The following is an 18,832-nucleotide window of genomic DNA, read 5'->3' as shown; positions in this document are numbered from 1 at the left end:
AGTTATATTCAGGGATGCGAAATTGTAATGGCTGTTGTGGAGAGGATATCTTGAGTTATTAATTATATACCTCGATGCCCGCTTGAGCATGTTTATCATGAGCTTCAGTGTGAGTACATTATATATTTCAAGTTTTTATGGAGAGAAAATAGGGGACAAAATTCTATACAACCTGGTGACTCCATAATGAGGCGAATCAAGGCGTGCGTATCGTATCATCGGTTGGGCTGTAATGTTACTATCCTACTAGTACTTAGTATCCCAGTTTATATGGACGGTACTAGTATTTACAGGGAAGACGCTACCCCGCGCTAAAAAACATGAGCAAACAACCGGAGTTGCTATACACAGTCCAAATGGTTCAAGTAAATCAAACGATTTCAATGGTGCGCTGAGAAGACACGATCCCTGTGATCAAGGCCAGGGCCAAGATGGATCCATCTTGACATTACCAACAGCAGAACATGTTGAAATTTTCGATTTGTTGGAAATCTTCTTAATTGTTATTATTGGATAGAGGACAATGCTTTGTTGGGGATCTTTATTGACAAACATGAATTCCAAACTATTCATAGCCCTTTGTACCTTTGTCAACTTTGTTCTTCGGTATACTATAAGTAGATCCCTTGTAGTCACTCTATACCATTGTTTTTACTCCTTGAACTTCATTGTATGCATTGTCCCTCGGAATAGAATACTCGAATACAGACAATCGAGTCCAGTCTTTGTTTCTTCGAGTTCAGATTATTTATACTTATAAATGGTTTGTGTGCCTCATTTAGCTCAAAGAATCCATTCTATTCAGACAGACAATGCAACCCAAACATGATTCTTTCCTCAGCACTTGCAGATGATGATAAAAGGCCCACGATCCCCGTGGTTCTTGGACTTCATCACCATCATCAATCGTCTACAATCATCTACAGCATTTCCTGTGCTAATCAGCCTATACAACTTCTATTTATTCAATCTTAACTTCCAATCAAAAATCTCTAACAATGTCTTCCCGCCGTCAAGTTGACCAGGATGGAGTTGACCTACTAAATGATCTAGTTGCACGACTTTATATCAAGACCCCAGCCCTTGCAGAGGACGTTCGCCTCCTTGTTGAAGAAGCCATTGAGCGCGGTGATGATGGCATAAATATTCCTGATCATCTAGAGGATGAGCTTGTTTCGGGTCCAGGTGAGCCCCCTGTGACTTTGGGAGATTGGATTCCTGGAACTGTTGATTTACTCCTTCCTCCCGGAGACGAATACCATGCCACTCGCCATGCCACCCCTTCTGCTCACCATTCCACTCGTCACGAAACCTCTGGATCTTCACGCTCTCATAGACACGAGGCTCCTGCTGCATCTTCTCGCTCTCACCGACATGTAGCCCCTGGCCCTCAGCACACTCACCGTCATGAGATTCCTGGATCTTCGCGCTCCCACCGACACGAAACTCCTGTTGCACCTTCGCGCTCTCATCGACACGAAACCCCTGGCCATCAGCACACCCACCGACACGAGACTCCTGTTGCATCTTCACGCTCTCACCGACATGAAACCCCTGGCCCTCAGCACACTCACCGTCATGAGACTCATGGATCTTCACACACTCACCGTCATGAAACTCATGGATCTTCACGCACCCACCGACACGAAACTCCTGCTGCACCTTCGCACTCTCACCGACATGGAGCTCCTGCTGCACCCTCGCACTCTCACCGACATGGAACTCCTGGCCCTCAGCACGCTCACCGTCATGAAACTTCTGGATCTTCGCGCACCCACCAACATGCCCACCATGCCCACCCCCACCAACACGCCCACCCCCACCACCATGCTCACCATGACCACCACCACCATGCCAGCTCTGCACCTCGTCGTTCTCGAAATGCTGCCCCTGCGGGAGCCGGAGGACCCCAAGACATCATCAGCCAGCTGACTCGGCCCATTGTGACTCAGACTATGCTTGACGACAATGACACCACCTGTGCGATTTGCCAGGATGACCTCAATGTTGGAGATGAGGTTATTCTTCTCCCTTGCACGCACTGGTCTTTCCACTCTGCTTGCTTGGAGCCTTGGCTTCGTCGATCCAACACTTGCCCTACTTGCCGCCTTCCAGTTGAATATGAGAGCTAGAGTTGACAGGTGAGTCGTGATTAACATATATATAGAGATCATTTGCATATTATTTGGAGTTTTGCTTGTCATTATTTGGAGTTGTGCTTGTTATTTGTTATTAGATTTTTGCTATATATTTTGAATACATCTGCCTTCGATTTTGACTGGTTACATCTTCCACGTAGCTCTCAAGTGCTTTTGGTAGAGATCCATTAAATCTCGATAGTTAAAAATAAATGCCCTTTGAAAGTAGGAATCACTCATCTTCTGCCTATTCGCCTGGGCATTCAAAACATCAAACATTTGAATATGAAATCCGTTTATAGTGTTTTGCATGAAACTTCAACAAATCCTCACTAACCAAGCAGTGCCTTTCTCACAATGTCGACCTCCTCAGCTGTTCCACAAACCAACCCCGCTCTCTCATCACAGTTCTCCAACGTTCGACTCAAGATATCCTCTCCAGTAGAAGGATCAATGGCCTTTCCTCCAGCACATTCCACCACAAGCGCAACAGGGAAAAGCTCGTACAAGCGACGCAGCTTCGCCTCACTGGCACCAGTCACAGGAGACAAATACACACCATGACCCTTCACAAGCGCATGCACCACATCAGGCACCAACCCACCACTATAGCGCAGCGTATATTTCTTCTCCACATACTGCGTAATCAGCCGCATATACGCCTCACTCTCCGCCGCGGCCCGCAAATTGGCCGGCGCAAAGTACCGCGTCTTAAACGGCGCCTCCGCAAGCCGCACATTCGACCGAATAATTTCGTGCGCCCCGGACTCCCCAATCCCGATCTCAAGACACTCCGGCTTGCCGCCTGGGACTCGCAGCGCCACGATGGCAGTGGTGCGTGGGCCGAAGACGCCCAGGATAGCGGCGACTTGCTTCTCGGCGGGCTGCTGGTGGAGCGCGGAGCTTCCGTCCCAGATTCCGATGATGGCGCCGACGGTCCAGTTGGGCGCGATGATGGAGCTTCCGTCTAGCGGGTCGAAGGCGACGGTGTAGTTTTCCGCGGCTGGAGAGACGTCATTTTGCGCGGCTTGGGCTGAGCGGGCGGGGCGCTCGATTGGTTCTTCTTCACTGCTTGCTGTTTGGACGGAGGGGCATTTTGCAAGGGCGGCGCGCAGCAGGTTCTCGGCTGCGATGTCGACGTTTAATTGGCCGTCGCCGAATGTGTTGGTTGTTCCGGCTAGGGAGACGTGCTGGGATTCATGTAGTGACTTTGCGATGTCAGCGATACAATCTAGGAGTCCTGGGAGCACGGAATTGCATAGTTCTGGGCGGCCGTATGGCAATAAGAGGTCTTTGAAATCGGCCATTGTGAGTTGGAGGTGGGAAACTTACTCGAGTCTGTTCAATGACGTTGTTGGAGAGCTGGTTTGGTGGGGTTGTTTGGATAGCCCGTTGCCCCACCCGTGCAGTGATTAATATGTATCTGCTCACACCGAGACGCTTTTTAAGGATTGAAAAGACCGGATTATTGTAGCAATGTAGCAGGCTTATGAAAGGCATACATTTGAGCTTTCGAATGGCTGCAGTGGTATGAAGTACTGATGAGAGGAATAGAAGAGAGAGGTTGAATGCTTTTTATCGCAAACTAATACTAGTAGATGATACTACTAGTAGTTAGTACTCCTGCTCAGTACATTTCCACAGTAGATTGAAAAAGTTCAAGTATATATAGCCAAACATATGCGTTTCTTATATAGGCGGTTTGGCCGAGTGGTCTAAGGCGATTGACTAGAAATCAATTCTCTTCGGAGGCGGCGGTTCGAATCCGCCAGCCGTCGATTCTTTTTTTGTCTTTTTATTTGTAACCAGGATCATTTTTGAGACCGACATATAGAGTTATCAGAATGAAAGCACTCTCTGTCAACACAAAGAAAACATAAATTTAGAATCGTGACATCAAACCTTAACCCTCCGACTAACCTCCTCCGTCCCAGCCGACTTCTCATAATCAATCTCCTGACCAAGATTAACCCTTCGCCCCAAAGCCCTTCTAATAATCCACTCCTTACTACTAATTTCCTCCTCAACCTGGCCCTCCAACTTCGGAATCGCATCCCCCTCCAGCCGCCGCAATATCACCTTGTCCTCCGGCCGTGCAAAGTAGACAAGACTATATCTCGTCCACTCCGCCTGCGCACCAGGCGGCGCACTGACACGATGTATATTGGAGCGCAAAAGCCCGTTGCTAAATTTCACCATTGCATCGCCGAGGTTGATGATTGCGTGCCCCGGTAAGGGACGCACATACACCCACTCATCTGTACTGGGCAATTGCACTTGAAGACCGCCCAGCCGGTTGAGGAGGACGGTCACGGACCCGAAATCGGTGTGTTGGCCCAGTGCGACCCGTCGGTCGTTGCTGGGTTGTGGTGGTGCTTTGACCCAGCGGACTTGGTCGCCGCTTAGGGCGTTTTGGTGGTGCAGGTTTTGTAATGTGTTTGGTGGAAGGCCTAGTTTGGTGTTGAGGATTGTTAGGATTAGAGTTACGATTGTGTGGGCGCTGTTCATGAAGGATGAGAGCAGGTTTCTGTTCTGGTGGAGGAGGGTCGGCGCGGGGAGTTGCTCTGTGATGCCGAGGATGTCGTCTTTGGAGACCTGTTTCCACGGATTGGGTTATCTTGTCAGTCCCTTTACTTTGGTCACAAAATGGACGGGTTGTAAGTTTTATACTTGGAATGAAATGTTCTAATACTGAGTTCCAAGGTTTGTGATGAAAACCAACATCGTCTCTTTGACTCACATTATAGAATTCATTCCGGTCCAAATTCCCCTCTTTATCCACGACCGCCACGCCTTGTCCTTTATATCCAAAATATGAATTCTGCTTGCTAAAATCATACTTATTCTTCTCTTCCAGGCTGAGTTCGAACAGTTCTTTTCCTACTCCGAACAACCTATCGACATCTTCAAGCAAAGAACCCCCGAGTCGAGAGTCTCTGAAGTCTAGGTAGAAGAATCCTATCTCCACAGATGCTGTGAAGAGGCGATTGCACTCGGATGTATCTCCGTCCAGAAGCTTTTCAAGAGATAGGCGAAGTAGAGGAGCGGTTGGAACATCGGTGGGAAAAGGTGGTAGGTCGGGGAAATTTGTACTGGGATCTGAATGATTCGGCGATTGCATTTCGATAACTGGATGGAAGTAGTTGTCTGCTGTTGTCTGTAAGTAGTCGTGCAAATGTTCTTATAGTTATAGATCTGGCTGACTTAACCTTAAATGTCATAAAATGCGGGGAAGATAGCATTACGGACTGCTAACCGAGGGAAACATTGCATGTAGTAGTTGAGCATTGGGAGATTTTTGCGCTGAACGCGGTTTCGTGTGTAAAAAACCGTTAAACTACTAGTAGTACGCTTCATTGCTCAGGTAGTAGAATTCCGTTTTTTTTGTGGCCGATCTACTAGTAATACACTTGACACGCGAATGGTTACCATGTAACCGAGGTATGATTCACGAGCGCCGCGCAGTTCGAGTTCTAAGCATGTCTCTAGATAGGTACTAGTAGTATGCAATGGAAAGAGACACTTGAAGCACTCAGCTTTGTAGTCGTTTCTCAAGGCTTTGTGTCGAACTTGACCTTAATACTCCAAGAACGAGTCATGGCTTTCAGTCCTTCATTGCAAATATCCCCTTATGGTAGACAAGATAGTGGTATAATATAACATTCCAAAAGCGCCGCTTCCACCACATGCCAAAGATCATACACAAAACAAAATCCTAAACCTCAAAGATCTCTCCCATTCCCACACCGGCACCCTCAGCACCAGCTCGACTGTCAACCAGGTCCAAGCGCCATGAATTCCAGTCGCGAAGCTTACGCTTGATTTCACGCACCCACTCGACACGCTTGCGCGCTTCTTCTTCAGCCTGTGCACGGGTGAACTCCGCTTCGTCGAACTCATCATCCAGGTTCTCCTCGGACAGCAATTCGAGACTACCGCGCGTTGCGGGGCCATGCGGGTGAGGTGGGTTAGAAGAGCCGGCACGGGCACGGTTGGGGTTATTATTACCCCCTGTGAACGCGGCGAACCCACTAGACAACACAGTGGAGAAAGATGAATGATGTTGCTGATTAGCCATACTACGACGACGAGCGTGGTCTGGACGGCCGCCGACAAGATCAACGTCGTCAAAGGCGTTGGCTGCGGCGTCACCGGTAGAGTACTCGGGGTTCTCGTCAGAGAAGGGCTGGCCTGTGAGCTCATGGCGCTTTTCCTCCCAGACACCGCGGCGGAGGTCGAAGACCTCACCTTCCAGCTCGCGGATCCGACGCTCGAGACGCTGGCGTTCTTCGTCTTCGAGTTCGTCAAGGGCGTCGTCGTCGGTTCCTCCTACATCTCGCTTCTTCATGCGATCGAGTTCTTCGCGGAGCCGGAGATTCTCGTTCTCAATGCTGGCTAGTTTCTTGCGGAGCACACTTGTCTCCTTGTCTGATTTCTCGCTCTCGCGAAGCCTGGCCTGATGACGGGTCTCTGATTCTTTGTGCAGGTTGCCCATGGCCTGAAGTTTCTTTTCGAGAGTTTCGATCTTTTTTCCGGCCTCAGACTTTTCGCCCTTCAGGCCTTCGATTTCCCGCTCAAGGGTTTTGATCAGGGTCTCAGTGGATGTTTTGTCCACGCCCTCCTTCACGGCTTTTTCCGAAGCCCGTGTTAGTGCTTGTTTCGCGTCGGCCAATTCACTTTGCGATTTTTCAAGGGCACTCTGGCCTTGGGAGACCTTCTCTTCTAATGCGGCAACTTGGGTCTCATGTGCGCTGTTTGACGACGACTGGGAGTTTATCTGAGCTCGCAAGTTTGAGATCTCCAACTCCATAGCCTCGATTGTAGCCGATTTAGACTCCAGCTGGCGTACGAGATCAACAGGAGGCGACTCTGATTGTCCGGGCACAGAGCTGGCATTGTTGCGGTGTGATCGGGACTGTAGTTGTGAGTTTTGGCGCTGTAGCGAGGCGATTTCCTCTTTCTGTGGCAAAAGATTAGTCCATGGGATTCCTTCACAGTACCAAATGCCCAGCAATCCATACCAATGACTCAATACCAGCGGCCTTCTCCTCTGCATCCTTCAATTTCTCCCGTAGCTCCGCCCCATCCACGCTGGCCTCTCGAAGATCTTCTAATTGATCTTCTGTCTTCCGCCAGCGCGCCGTCGCATCGCCCAGTTCATTTTCCATGCGCTTATTATCCTTCTCCAGCTCCTCAATCCGCATCGATTGTTTCCGGAACACCTCATGCACTGAATCTCCATCGCCGGTCAGGGGTGGTAGTGATGGTGGGGGTGATTTGAAGTTTATTGGGGATGGCGAATGGCTGCCTTGTGACACAGAAGTCTTGCGGAAAGACGAGGATCTCATCTTCGATTGAATTGACAGAGATGGTGCGCGGGTGTGGCCCGCCCGGGGTGTATCCAGTCGAGCGGGTTGTGGCTCAGCATCTGGATCTGGGGAGCCGGGTGCCGGGGGCATAGGTTCGACTGGCGATTCGGTGGATTCATCGGATTTCTCTTGTTGTTCTTGTTCTGGCTCTGCACTGACTGGCTCCGGATCTGTCGATTGCTCGTTGCTGGTCTCTACATTGGTGTCTTCCTGCGGCTTGTCCTCTGCTGACGGACTGTCTTCTGCTCCGGGAGTTTGTTCCGTCGCAACAGTGTCAGATCCCTTGGTAATTTCAGAATCCTTCGGCGCGTCGGCATCGGGCGAGACCTTTTTGTTGGCCTTTTTCTTCTGCTTCTGAAGCTGGGCCACCTGCAAAACATTGCTTGTTAGAGATGAAAATCAGCATATCAGACGAGACCTACTCTTTTCTTGGCGGCAGCCAGCTTCTCAGCTTTGATGCGCTCCTCTTCGTCAGCCATGACTCTTATCGATTGAATGGGAGCAATGGAGTAGGTGGTGGGGAAGACTGGATGTGGACGGGGGGAATGGACAGCTTTCCCCATCTGGCGCACGGACCACCTATAATCTATATATGGCATCATGGACAACCACGAGATAGGGCAGATAAAGCAGATAGCGAGCTCTATTGCATATCAAATTCTTACGTCTACAGGGATGTACGCAGTCCCTGATGAATAGTACACACAGATCATGCTTCATCGACAAATTAGTTTTTCGTTCATACCAAAATCGACGTAAGGTTGGTGATAGATCAAGTCAAATATTGAATAAATAGCATTATTAAAACGTATTAACACGAATCGAAAAAACAGCATCACTGTTGAGGCGTCTTGCATGTCATTCTTGCCCAACGCCTCTCGTGGATAAGAGATATGCAGGTTGAATTGCGCCCCAAGTCCATCGAATATCATCGAATATCATCCAAAAACGCCTTCAGCTGAAGAGAGAAGCAAAAAAGAGAACTACCGATCAACGGAGCAAACATTAAGAAGGGGGGGAAAAACCAAAATCTCAAACTTCCATCGTGTCCATCATCTCCTCACTCATTGCACGCACCATACCCTTGTGGCCAGAGCGAGACTGAATCTCCTCATCGCTGAGCATGTACTGATCATCGTCATCCGAAATCGGATGCGGAGCCTGCGATGGGTGACCCAAGTCGTCATCATCGGATTCGCTGTTGCGGAGCGACGACTCGCCACGGGGTCCGAACCAATAGCGGGTACGCTTGCTGGAACTGAGATCGGGTGTGAGATACCCATCGTCGAATGTACGCTTGCCAGTCGGTGTGCTGACGCCCTCCTCTGGCGGTGTATGACTGAGGATTGGGATCGCCCGCAGGTGAATATAACAAACGCGCTTGCGCAGCGGATTGAAGAAGAAGTAATGCAAGCTCCAGATGGCCCCATCATCAGAGTCAGACGGATCCTCGTCCGGCGAATAAGAATACACCGAGCATTCCTTCAACGACATATGTTCATCCATAATTCTCCACATCCGCGGACCCCAGGGGTATCCGGTATTGTGTGATCCCGAGAGAGTCGCGGGAGATGATGGGGACAGGTCGATTGAATCGCGCGGTCGCAGGTTGTACAGTGTGGAGTTGACAGTGTTCATGACCCGCTTTAAATGACGCTCCCGGCGGAAATCGGTCGGGCGCAACACATTTGAGAAGTCATAGTCTGGGTGGCTGGCATTGAGGGTCGCGATCAAGTAGGCGAATGTTCGACGACTGGAGTGATCGCTCAGGGGGCCGAAGGGGCTGGATCGCGATAGGTTCAATGTTTCGGCGGCATCGTGGGCATTGGGAGGAGATAAGGAGGCGGAAAAGCGGAGAATTGATTCGTACTGTGCTTCCAGAGCATGTTCGATGTGGTTGTACAGTTTCCGGTCAGATCGGGCAGCCTTGGTGGTGTACAGATCGCATGCACCGACGATATGGCAGTCGGCTGTATCGAAGTTCAAAGAGCCCGTGACATCCTCAAACTCTGGCAAAGGAAGAAACTGATGATGGAACGAGTTGAGTATGAATAAAACGATTCATGAGGGGTTGAGTCATGGATTCGGATCGGGTCACCGTGGCGACAAAGCGATCTAGGGGGAAGGAGCAACCAACCTTCATGGTGAGACACTGGGCGATAAGAGTTTCAGTGGTTGAATATGAATAAGTGGACGATAAATAGTATAGTTATCACCAGCTGAGGCGATTCAGGGTGGACTGAGGTGATGGAGAGATAACGCGGATGATCGCGCCGGGGGCGGAGGTGGTGGTTGCCGATCGGAGGTAACCGCAAACAGGAATAGGAACAGCGGTGTAGCGGTCGCAGGAAAGCGCCACAACAGGGATATAGACCGATAAGTGCTGGAGAGAATGAGAGTAGAATAAAAGATAGAACGGTCGCTGCCTTTCAACTGATGATGAGTTGTAAGAGGGGGGTTTGCGACCGGGTGTCACGTGGATTCGGTCTAAGCCAGTGATATCACGCCTTGACCTCACGCTGTTGCACTTAATCCATGGTTCAGGCGGTTATCAGTCATCATCACAGACCAACTCGGTCCAAGTTGCGCACCATGTCCTCAGAGTCCTGAATCGGCAGGGTTGGTATTCATCAGTAAAAAAAAAAAAGGAAACACGCTATAAATAAACTTGAAAGACAATGTAGAAATCAAAATCCACCAATAACAACAACCCCCAGGTCACTACATAATCTTGGTGACCACATCTTCCTCAACCTGAGGCAGAAGAGCATTAGCCCGATTGCGCCGGGGAGGGGAACAGGGGTGAGATGGAAAGGAGAGAAGTCTATCTTCTGTAGCAATTTACTTGCTGCGAAAGTAATAGACCACTCAAAGGGATTCATCGAGGTAGAAAAGGGAAAAAGAACACTCGTCAGGGGGATAGACTCACCTCCATGTCTTCAAGGCTGTCTTGTTGACTGATGCAACGGAGAACATTCTTCTTACTACTCTCTTGCATTTCTCCAGCCAGTAGCAGCTCATCCAGGATGAAATAGGCCTTTTGGAAATTGAAAATGATATCCAGCTCACACACGTTTCCATAGTATTTATCCATCTGTTCGACGTAACGGTGGACCACCTCGAGACTGATCAATTCGTTGTCGGTAGAGGAGCATCCGGCGATAAAGAAAAGGGAGGCATAGCGACGGTAGACGACTTTGGAGTCTGTAGACGAACATACATGTTAATCAATGATCGGAGGTGGGAGCTTGAGGGGGGGGGTATAGAGGTTGAAGCCACCTTTGTATTCAAGGAAATTGCACATGCGCGTGCGACGCGACAGAACCAGCTGGGTCACATCCTTGATGATCTTGGCCTTCTCCTTGGGGGAGAGAGTAGTAAACCATTTGGCCAGACGCTGAGGTTTCCAGAAGAAAAAAAAGTCAGTTGGCTTTAATGAGGGACCGGTATGAGGGTGGGCCACGAGGGAGACAAACCACTTTGCCCTGGCGGGACAGCAGAATTAAGTAGCTGGAAGAGTCAGTAAAGAGATATGCCACATGAACAGATCCCAGAACTCACTTGATGGGCATGATGGTGGGGTGATTTGGGAAATGGGGAAAGGGATGGAGAAGGGGTGTTGAAACCCGTGGCGGATCCGAGCTCTGGACAAATTATTCACGAGTGGAGCAGATGGGAGAGACGTGCCCCGCTGAGCCCTAAACAATAGAAAACAACAAGTAAAGGGGATCAGAAAAGATGAGAAAAATGATCAAGTAGAGAGGAATCGGAGATCCTCGAGGTTCAAATTAGATTGAATTGTGTCCTGCGCACGGTCCGTGAATGAGTCAACTTGCAGTATAGCTTATACTAGGTACGTCAGCCACGAGGAGTGGATGGACACATGTGCATGGGGAGGTCAGCAACCAACGATCTATCATTTACAAAATAATACAAGGTCAATCTCCAGGAAGATCTTCTTGCTTCCAGTGTGTTCAATGTTAAATATGAATTTCAAATATTAAACCAGTAGGTATTATTAAACACAGTGAAACAACCCCCATGTACGCCATTTCAAACCCCCAAAAAGTCAACCCAAATAAGTATTTGTTTCGTTTTCAAATCACCGGGGCGAAGGAATAGGTTGGCAAAACACCATGACCATATCCTCAACCGTTGTCAAATATCATGTCCACCCATTTCATGGTCATGTTCATCGTACCCATCACATTACAACCCAAGTCTGGTAGATAAAACTGACTGGGCAGGAAGAGAAAAAAGGGAAAGCCCCCATCGGCCAACACCGATCGTTCAGATCCAAAGGACTTCTTTTTATCCCCCATCAGGCTTTCCTAGCCAGGGCTTAGACCTGGGTCATGCTGGGGCGGGCAGGGCGACGAGAACTGCCAGTGCGACCGCGCATGTTCACAGTAGCCGAGCGGGACATGAAGACCGAGATAATGGTCGAGGCCATGTATCCAGCCCAGCCAAACCACAGGAAGGCAGTGACTGCCTGGCCCTCACGACAACGCTTCCCTGTGTTGTTGGAGCCGTTGGTGATTTCGTTGCTGAGGGTGTATGACTGGATACCAAATAAATTAGTCGTGAGCTCCTGAATTTGGAGGTCTTTTCCATCCATATATTGGGTGTGTTACATACCAAGTTGCTGCAAGAGTGGGCTCCCAACTTCGCAGCCAGGGCGATGGCCGCACAGAAGAAGAAAATTGTGTTGAGCGCGTCCACTACGATCACGATGATAGGGTGGAAGGCCCAGTCGGGGTTGTATGAAGCCGGGATCAGATAAAACAGTGAAAATAGAGAAAATGCCGACAGGAACATGGTATAGTTAATGGAGCTTGGGTTGCCAGCGATGGCGTCGTTGATCATGTTACCAACGAGGGCCATGATAAGGATAGTCCATAAGAACTGTAGAATCTCATAGTTAGCGACTACTTCTTGACGTTGTGGGGGGGGGGGGGAGAAAGAAAAGGGAGCGATTCTGTGTCTCATACCTCCCACGCACGTAGACCCAACTGAACACCCCGCATAGCTGATTTTTAGATTGTGGATTGTCGAGTATGTCGAGGAATAAAGTATACACGATAAAATGTATCGTACAGCTGTGAAAGAACTTCAGAAATACGAAGGACGATCTAGGGGTGTAGGTAATAAATAGCGGATGGTCCGGGAAGATGATGATGACGATATTCAAGGGAAGCTTCAGACTCGCTACGTCATGCATTCATACAACGATGCACCCGGGAACTCGCGGGACTGATTGGAGTTGGAAAGAGGGGCAGCATCAGGTGAAAAGCTTGCATCACGGATTTTCACGGATTTTCACTGATTTGAGATCGATGACCAAATGAGTTGCAAAGAAAATTTCTATTTACTTTTTAAGGTGACAAGTGCTCTCTTGCTTCCCCACAGCGGGTACCCCAGGCCTTTTTTTTTTTTTTTTTTTTTTTTTTGCAAGTAATTTTTTAAAGATCATCGTGTACAAAGTCCCGAGCAGGAACTCATCCGCCACTTGCTAATTTGAATAGAAGCTTTGAAATAGGTCTAAAATATGTCACTTTCGTGCCAAGTAAAATACTCAAGTTTACTGCTAAATCGTATAGCTTAAACCTAAACCAAGTATAGAAAAAGTTTGGTATAGAATTAGAAAACGCTAAATTGGCATATTCTAGCACAAATAAGTACCGATGAGAAGAACTTTCCTGATAACCGTGGGATCAGTTGCATACTATAACAAACTGTTCAAATGTTGATCTAACTAATACATGCTGCCATTAACCATAACTAAGAGCAGCTCAACCCTCTTCCGGCTTACCATATTTTACGCTGTACATCAATGGAGTGGAATGACTTGAGAAAGGAAGAACCTCTAATATGCTACTTTTGTATCCATTTTTTTTATCTTTTACATCAATATCCACATATCTCAAATCTCAAATCTCAAATGATCAGCGATTCAGCGATGTCCTGTTTACGCTAAACCTAATGGAGTTGGACGGGGCCAGAAGTTAGAACAACCTTTAAATGTTAGAACTTAGAAGCCCCGAGTACGGTGTATAGTGGACGCAATGTGTTAGTCCAATTTAAATCTGATATGGAAGAATGTTCACAAAAAATTATTACAGTAAAAACAAGCACGGTAAGATATGTTCTTTATAGCCTAAATAATCATAAACCATCGTTTTTGAAGCTATTCCGACCATTTAAAATCGAGAATATTGAGTTTTTAGATGCAGGTGAGATTGTTCAAATTCAAATAACCAGCCCCATACTGATTACAGATCCTGCTGCGCTCCGTGCCGGATCTGGCTTTGTGATACGATGACCTGTTCCTCTGGCGTCGTGCGGATGCAGGTGCGGTGCGGATTCGTATACCGAGTCCCTGATGTCGGGAGTCGGGACTTCCCCAATTCCCCGAAACGCCGGATTTCCACATTTCTCTTTTTGGCATCTTTGTTTTTTTATTTTCTTTACTTTTTTATTTTTATTATTTTTTCTTATTTTCTTTCTCCTTTTCCCACCGACTTCATGGTTGACACGTATATTATGCAGTCCTTGCATTTCCGTCACATTATAGGAAAATCATTGGTTCAGCCTTGATTATTAGGCCCCCTGCAAACAAACAACACAACACGATGCATGTAGGTAAGAATAAGGGGTTCTCTGCATGGAATGGCTTGTGCATTGAGCTCAAAACGATTTCAATTCACGATTCTATTCATCAGAAAACACAATTGAATCATTAATCGGGATGCTTATTACTTGCCGATTCTGTACTCGGCTTATACTAAAGCGTTTGGAAATCAATTCAAACTTTAGAACATCAGAAAGAGTTGCCCTAGGGAAGCTCTGGCAGTCAGACACAGATCATTTCATGGCTGCCCAGGAGGAAATGTGCCCAATGATGTCAGACAAAACAATAGTTTTTTCAATAATCATTCAAACATTTTCAATGTTTCCAACTACCGCCACTTTCCTCATTTGTTCTGGCCCCAAGGCCGGATCTAAAATCGTAAATCCCCGCCAAATTTCAGACATGAGCTGGGCGTTCTTGTACGTCCACAAAATCATGTTCCGAAGCTTTGAATCCAAAGTACACATGTCTCTAAATGATATGATCGTGCCCTCGATGTAGAAAGCGTTCCTGCGACCAGTAGAAGAAAACATGCAAATCGATCAAACCCGGACTTAACGATCTTAATTTAACTGTGATACTCAGCCGCAAACTTTGGAACTTTCCAACGTTTTTCTTCCCACCTATCATCAACTAGTATTGTTGGAGCATGGACCTCACTAGCAGCTCCTCTGCTTTGTTGTTTCCCATTAACGCAACGCATTCTCACAACATTGCCCAAGTGGAATGCATAAGGCTGACAGTCACCGCTACATACAAACCTTGTCAAAAGTTACTCTCAACAAGGCTGACTCGTTACATGCCAGATTTGAAAGTGTTCTCGACATCAGATCCAGCTCCATTTCATGCCCAAGAGACTAAATCCTTGAGTGCACGAAGACATAGGTCACATACCTACATTCTTGGTCGCCCGAGGAGCTCCAGGCTATTTTTTCAATGCTGGGGATCAACCCCGTACAAGAAAAGTGGATCCGCCAAGTGTCTTATGTACAGATGAGATCGACCATTCAATAGCCTTGGGGGGATTTTCTAGGGCAGTAAGCTGTGGATCCCCTTTTGGAGGGCTGAATTTGATTTCATGGCCCCAATGGCATGCAGAATTGATTGATGATGTGTACGAAGCTTATACGCCCCCTCAGGGGCTATCGATTTCTATAAATGTTCGTCCTAGGACTATCATCTTTATCTTCACTCTGACTTTTCCAGAGCCGAACAAGTCTCTTAACACCCTTTTTGCAGCCATGAAGTTGACTGTGCTGCTGTCTCTTTTGAGACTAGGTGCTGGCCTTGCAATTGGAGCTGAAGTTGAAAACTCAGCGACTCATCAATGGCTTCCACCAACAAAGCATTTTGAACTCAACTTGACCTGGGAATCACGGGCACCCGATGGGGTTGCGAGAGAACAGTTTTTGGTCAATGGCCAATTTCCTGGACCACCTCTCATCATGGATGAAGGTGATAATGTCCAAGTTACCGTGAATAATTTTAGCCCCTTCAACACGACCATTCATTATCATGGCATCGAGTGAGTTCCCTCTCTCGACTAAAGCTGTCCAAGGCCTGTAACATGCACTAACACGTTAAAAGACAAAAAGGCACACCATGGTCAGATGGTGTTCCTGGAGTTTCGCAGAGGCAAATCTTGCCTGGCAAGCAATTTGTTTCCAAATTTACCGTCCAACAGTATGGATCATATTGGTACGTTCATAAAACCCCATCAGACAGCCAATCTCTCTAACTTATTTCAAAGGTACCACTCACATACTGCGGGGCAAATTATGGATGGGCTTTATGGCCCGATTTACATTAGGTTTGTTTACCCATGGTCTAAACGCAAGACCGCGAATTCAGCTTATACCTATTGGAACTTATAGACCTCGGAGCATTCCTAAAAACTTGACTATTTCAATCACAAATGATACCCTACAGCAGGCCCAGATACACAAAGCCATCCATTCGCCTGAATTGGTGCTGCTTTCTGACTGGATCCACCAGACATCAGATGAACTCCGAGAGATTGCAGAAACTGCAGATGTTGATATTTTGTAAGTGACCATCCTGATTCCTTACCGATGTAGAGACTTGGAACAAGAAGTCTTCAGTTTTTAAGCGAAATCAAACTGACATGACGATGAGGTGTGTTGACGCTATCCTTATAAACGGAAAAGGACGAGTCAATTGTCGAAGTCCCGAGGTTCTAACCGCTATGATTCCCGCTACGATCAAACCCGTACTCCAGGGCTTGAATTTGACAGCAAAAGGGTATGCCATCCAGCCATAGTCCCCCTTTCAGAATCCACGCTAAAAGGAGAACAAAGATGTATTCCACTTGCAGATACCTTGGCGCAAACTACATACGCACATAACTACAGTGCTGTTCCAGCATCTTTGTTTGACGAGTGTGATGCCACTCAATCAGCGGAAGAGGTCATCGAGGTTAACCCGTCACTTGGCTGGGCAAGTCTGAATTTTATTGGCGGGGCATCTATTTCAGCTCCTACAGGTGTGTAACCCGAAAGCGTTGATACGGTTCTTTAGGCTAATTAGCAAAGTGTCCATCAACAACCATTCGCTTTGGGTCTATGAAATCGATGGTCTCTACATAAACCCTATTGAGGTTCAAGTATGATTTTCTTCACCTTGAAATCAGTTGCCATGGATAGCCACTGACTAAAGAATTATCGCATAGGCGCTGACAATCAACAACGGAGCCCGCTATTCTGCCTTAATACAACTGAATCAGACGCCAGGGAACTACTCCATCACAGCAGCTAACTCAGGGCTTAATCAAAAGATTGCAGCGTTCGGTACCCTGTCCTATAAGCACGGACACGCTGTTAATTCGACACCTTATATAAATTACGGCGCAATCGATTTGAGTACAGATGTGGTCACTCTAGATGAAACCACGATCGAAATGTTGATTCCAAGTCAACCTAGCCAGGAACCGGATGCGACCCACATCTTGACTGTCGGTCGTGTTCAAGAAGCTTGGAAGTGGTCTCTCAACGGGAACCATACCTATGATGTAGCATTCGAGGCCGACAAGCCCTATCTCTGGGACCCTCAATCTGCAGCAAAGAGTCCTTTGACTATCACCACCAAAAACAATACTTGGGTAGACATTGTTTTCTCTCTTACTGGTAGCGCAACTGTGCTTCAGCCCGGCCACCCACTCCACAAGCACTCCAATCGAGTTTACGTTATTGTGAGTGCCTCAAACAAACTAGTGCATGAAGCCGCTGAGCACAATTTGCTGATTTTCAACTCCAAGGGCTCTGGTTCCGGGGACTTTAATTATACCACGGTCGCGGAAGCCGCCAAGGCTATTCCGGAAAGCTTTAACCTGATTAACCCCCCTATGAGAGGTTTGCGGATCTGATCCCACCGGCGCGCCAGTGACTGATTGGTGTTATATAGATACCTTTGTTACGCTTCCTGCCTTTGGAGCTGAAACATGGATGGCAATTCGCTACCAAGGTATGTGGGTTTCCAGCCGAACAGAGATACCATGGGCTAACTGACTTTCTTTCATTAGTACTAAACCCTGGGGTATGAGCAATTTACTTTCCTCGGTCTATATTAGTTCATAAAACTAACAAATTAGGCATTTTTGCTCCACTGTCATCTCGATCCACACCTGACAGGCGGAATGGGGTATGTTATCTACATGCATCAAGCTTTGTTTAAGTCATGATGAATTGTACTAATATACTGATCTAGGCTCGTATTTTTGGACGGTGTAGATGCATGGCCTAGCATTCCGGCTCAGTATGGTCCAGACGGACAGTGGCCAAGTGTCGAAGAAGATTGTTGAGGACATCAACCCTTACAGCACCCGAAGTTCCCCATGCGAAGCTTTGCTTTGTGATTTCTTTTTCTTTCAATGTTCATATTCAAGTTCATCTTTGAAGCTGTTTTATATACAAGGGAGTGGCTCCACTAATGGTATAACCGGACCATTTCCTTCAATTTCTAATATTTACACATATTTTCCGCACCCAAGGCCTTTGAATGATTCATCATCCAGATGTGCCCATAGCACAGTCCCAAAACTAACCACCAACATCTCCATCCGATCCAAACGTATGTGCATACATAGCTCCGTCTCGCCTGTGTGACAAGTATTCACATATTCCTCCAGTTTCTCCAATGCGTAATGGATATGGTGATGCTGACCGATTAAAACTCTTCGTGGAACACGGGCATTCATTCTCTCGGTATCTTGAAATAGTTACTAGTTTATCATGGGTAATGCCCTCTAAGCCGCACTATAAATATCATGAGAGCACTTGAGCATTAGAAATCCGTAGAATCTTGAGAACATTCAATGTTTGTGAGATTCTCAAATCATGCTAGAGATATTCAAAACAAACATAATGTTGAATTTACACCTGGGCTTGTCCGAAAATTTCAACTTTGCTTCAGTGAATGGCCAAAGCCTTTGATCTTACGCTTCAATGTTACCGAATGGAATCGGGGCTCAGGTAAATGGTAAATCCTGGAGCCAAAAAGCCGCTGACTGACTTTGGTACATTGCAAGGCACATGGAATAACCCATTAATTGAATAATATTGATTGGAATATTTGAATGGGACAGGAATAAAGCATAATATATAAAGGACCCCGAATCCATAGCGCCTTCGCCGAATGCACCATGCAAGCACTTGAGTAGTAGTGTATCTGCATATCAA

The 18,832-nt window shown here is 47.2% G+C and overlaps 8 protein-coding genes across 8 annotated transcripts; 2 read left to right on the top strand and 6 right to left on the bottom strand.

The window, feature by feature from the left end:
- Positions 1-998: 998 nt before the first annotated feature.
- On the top strand, positions 999-2,132 carry N7466_008510 (RING-H2 finger protein; the record flags this gene model as incomplete). Its single annotated transcript, XM_057167899.1, has 1 exon — positions 999-2,132. The coding sequence occupies one exon, from the start codon at positions 999-1,001 to the stop codon at positions 2,130-2,132; it is 1,134 nt and encodes a 377-aa protein (XP_057018530.1).
- Positions 2,133-2,470: 338 nt separating this feature from the next.
- On the bottom strand, positions 2,471-3,445 carry N7466_008509 (sedoheptulose-1-7-bisphosphatase; the record flags this gene model as incomplete). The annotated part of the gene is made up of 1 exon (XM_057167898.1): positions 2,471-3,445. The coding sequence occupies one exon, from the start codon at positions 3,443-3,445 to the stop codon at positions 2,471-2,473; it is 975 nt and encodes a 324-aa protein (XP_057018529.1).
- A 589-nt stretch (positions 3,446-4,034) lies between these two features.
- Positions 4,035-5,259, bottom strand: N7466_008508 (putative oxidoreductase, 2OG-Fe(II) oxygenase family; the record flags this gene model as incomplete). Its single annotated transcript, XM_057167897.1, has 2 exons — positions 4,035-4,733; positions 4,879-5,259. 2 exons carry the CDS (start codon positions 5,257-5,259, stop codon positions 4,035-4,037), a joined length of 1,080 nt encoding a protein of 359 aa, XP_057018528.1.
- A 594-nt stretch (positions 5,260-5,853) lies between these two features.
- N7466_008507 (uncharacterized protein) lies at positions 5,854-7,986 on the bottom strand (the record flags this gene model as incomplete). The annotated part of the gene is made up of 3 exons (XM_057167896.1): positions 5,854-7,098; positions 7,160-7,876; positions 7,930-7,986. The coding sequence occupies 3 exons, from the start codon at positions 7,984-7,986 to the stop codon at positions 5,854-5,856; spliced, it is 2,019 nt and encodes a 672-aa protein (XP_057018527.1).
- Positions 7,987-8,539: 553 nt separating this feature from the next.
- On the bottom strand, positions 8,540-9,650 carry N7466_008506 (RNA polymerase III-inhibiting protein MAF1; the record flags this gene model as incomplete). The annotated part of the gene is made up of 2 exons (XM_057167895.1): positions 8,540-9,532; positions 9,645-9,650. The coding sequence occupies 2 exons, from the start codon at positions 9,648-9,650 to the stop codon at positions 8,540-8,542; spliced, it is 999 nt and encodes a 332-aa protein (XP_057018526.1).
- A 578-nt stretch (positions 9,651-10,228) lies between these two features.
- N7466_008505 (AP-1 complex subunit sigma) lies at positions 10,229-11,079 on the bottom strand (the record flags this gene model as incomplete). Its single annotated transcript, XM_057167894.1, has 4 exons — positions 10,229-10,261; positions 10,437-10,711; positions 10,787-10,992; positions 11,069-11,079. 4 exons carry the CDS (start codon positions 11,077-11,079, stop codon positions 10,229-10,231), a joined length of 525 nt encoding a protein of 174 aa, XP_057018525.1.
- A 770-nt stretch (positions 11,080-11,849) lies between these two features.
- On the bottom strand, positions 11,850-12,534 carry N7466_008504 (MARVEL domain-containing protein; the record flags this gene model as incomplete). The annotated part of the gene is made up of 3 exons (XM_057167893.1): positions 11,850-12,068; positions 12,146-12,412; positions 12,499-12,534. 3 exons carry the CDS (start codon positions 12,532-12,534, stop codon positions 11,850-11,852), a joined length of 522 nt encoding a protein of 173 aa, XP_057018524.1.
- Positions 12,535-15,379: 2,845 nt separating this feature from the next.
- Positions 15,380-17,955, top strand: N7466_008503 (uncharacterized protein; the record flags this gene model as incomplete). Its single annotated transcript, XM_057167892.1, has 11 exons — positions 15,380-15,663; positions 15,726-15,836; positions 15,889-15,948; positions 16,013-16,183; positions 16,511-16,641; positions 16,691-16,761; positions 16,828-17,506; positions 17,559-17,618; positions 17,677-17,690; positions 17,746-17,795; positions 17,862-17,955. 11 exons carry the CDS (start codon positions 15,380-15,382, stop codon positions 17,953-17,955), a joined length of 1,725 nt encoding a protein of 574 aa, XP_057018523.1.
- Positions 17,956-18,832: the final 877 nt, after the last annotated feature.

This window comes from Penicillium verhagenii, assembly GCF_028828195.1.
Source record: "Penicillium verhagenii strain IBT 33310 chromosome Unknown utg000008l_segment0_segment0, whole genome shotgun sequence".
Classification (NCBI taxonomy): Eukaryota; Fungi; Ascomycota; class Eurotiomycetes; order Eurotiales; family Aspergillaceae; genus Penicillium; species Penicillium verhagenii.
The sequence above is the reverse complement of the archived record's forward strand: the minus strand, read 5'-3'. Positions and strand labels throughout refer to the sequence as shown.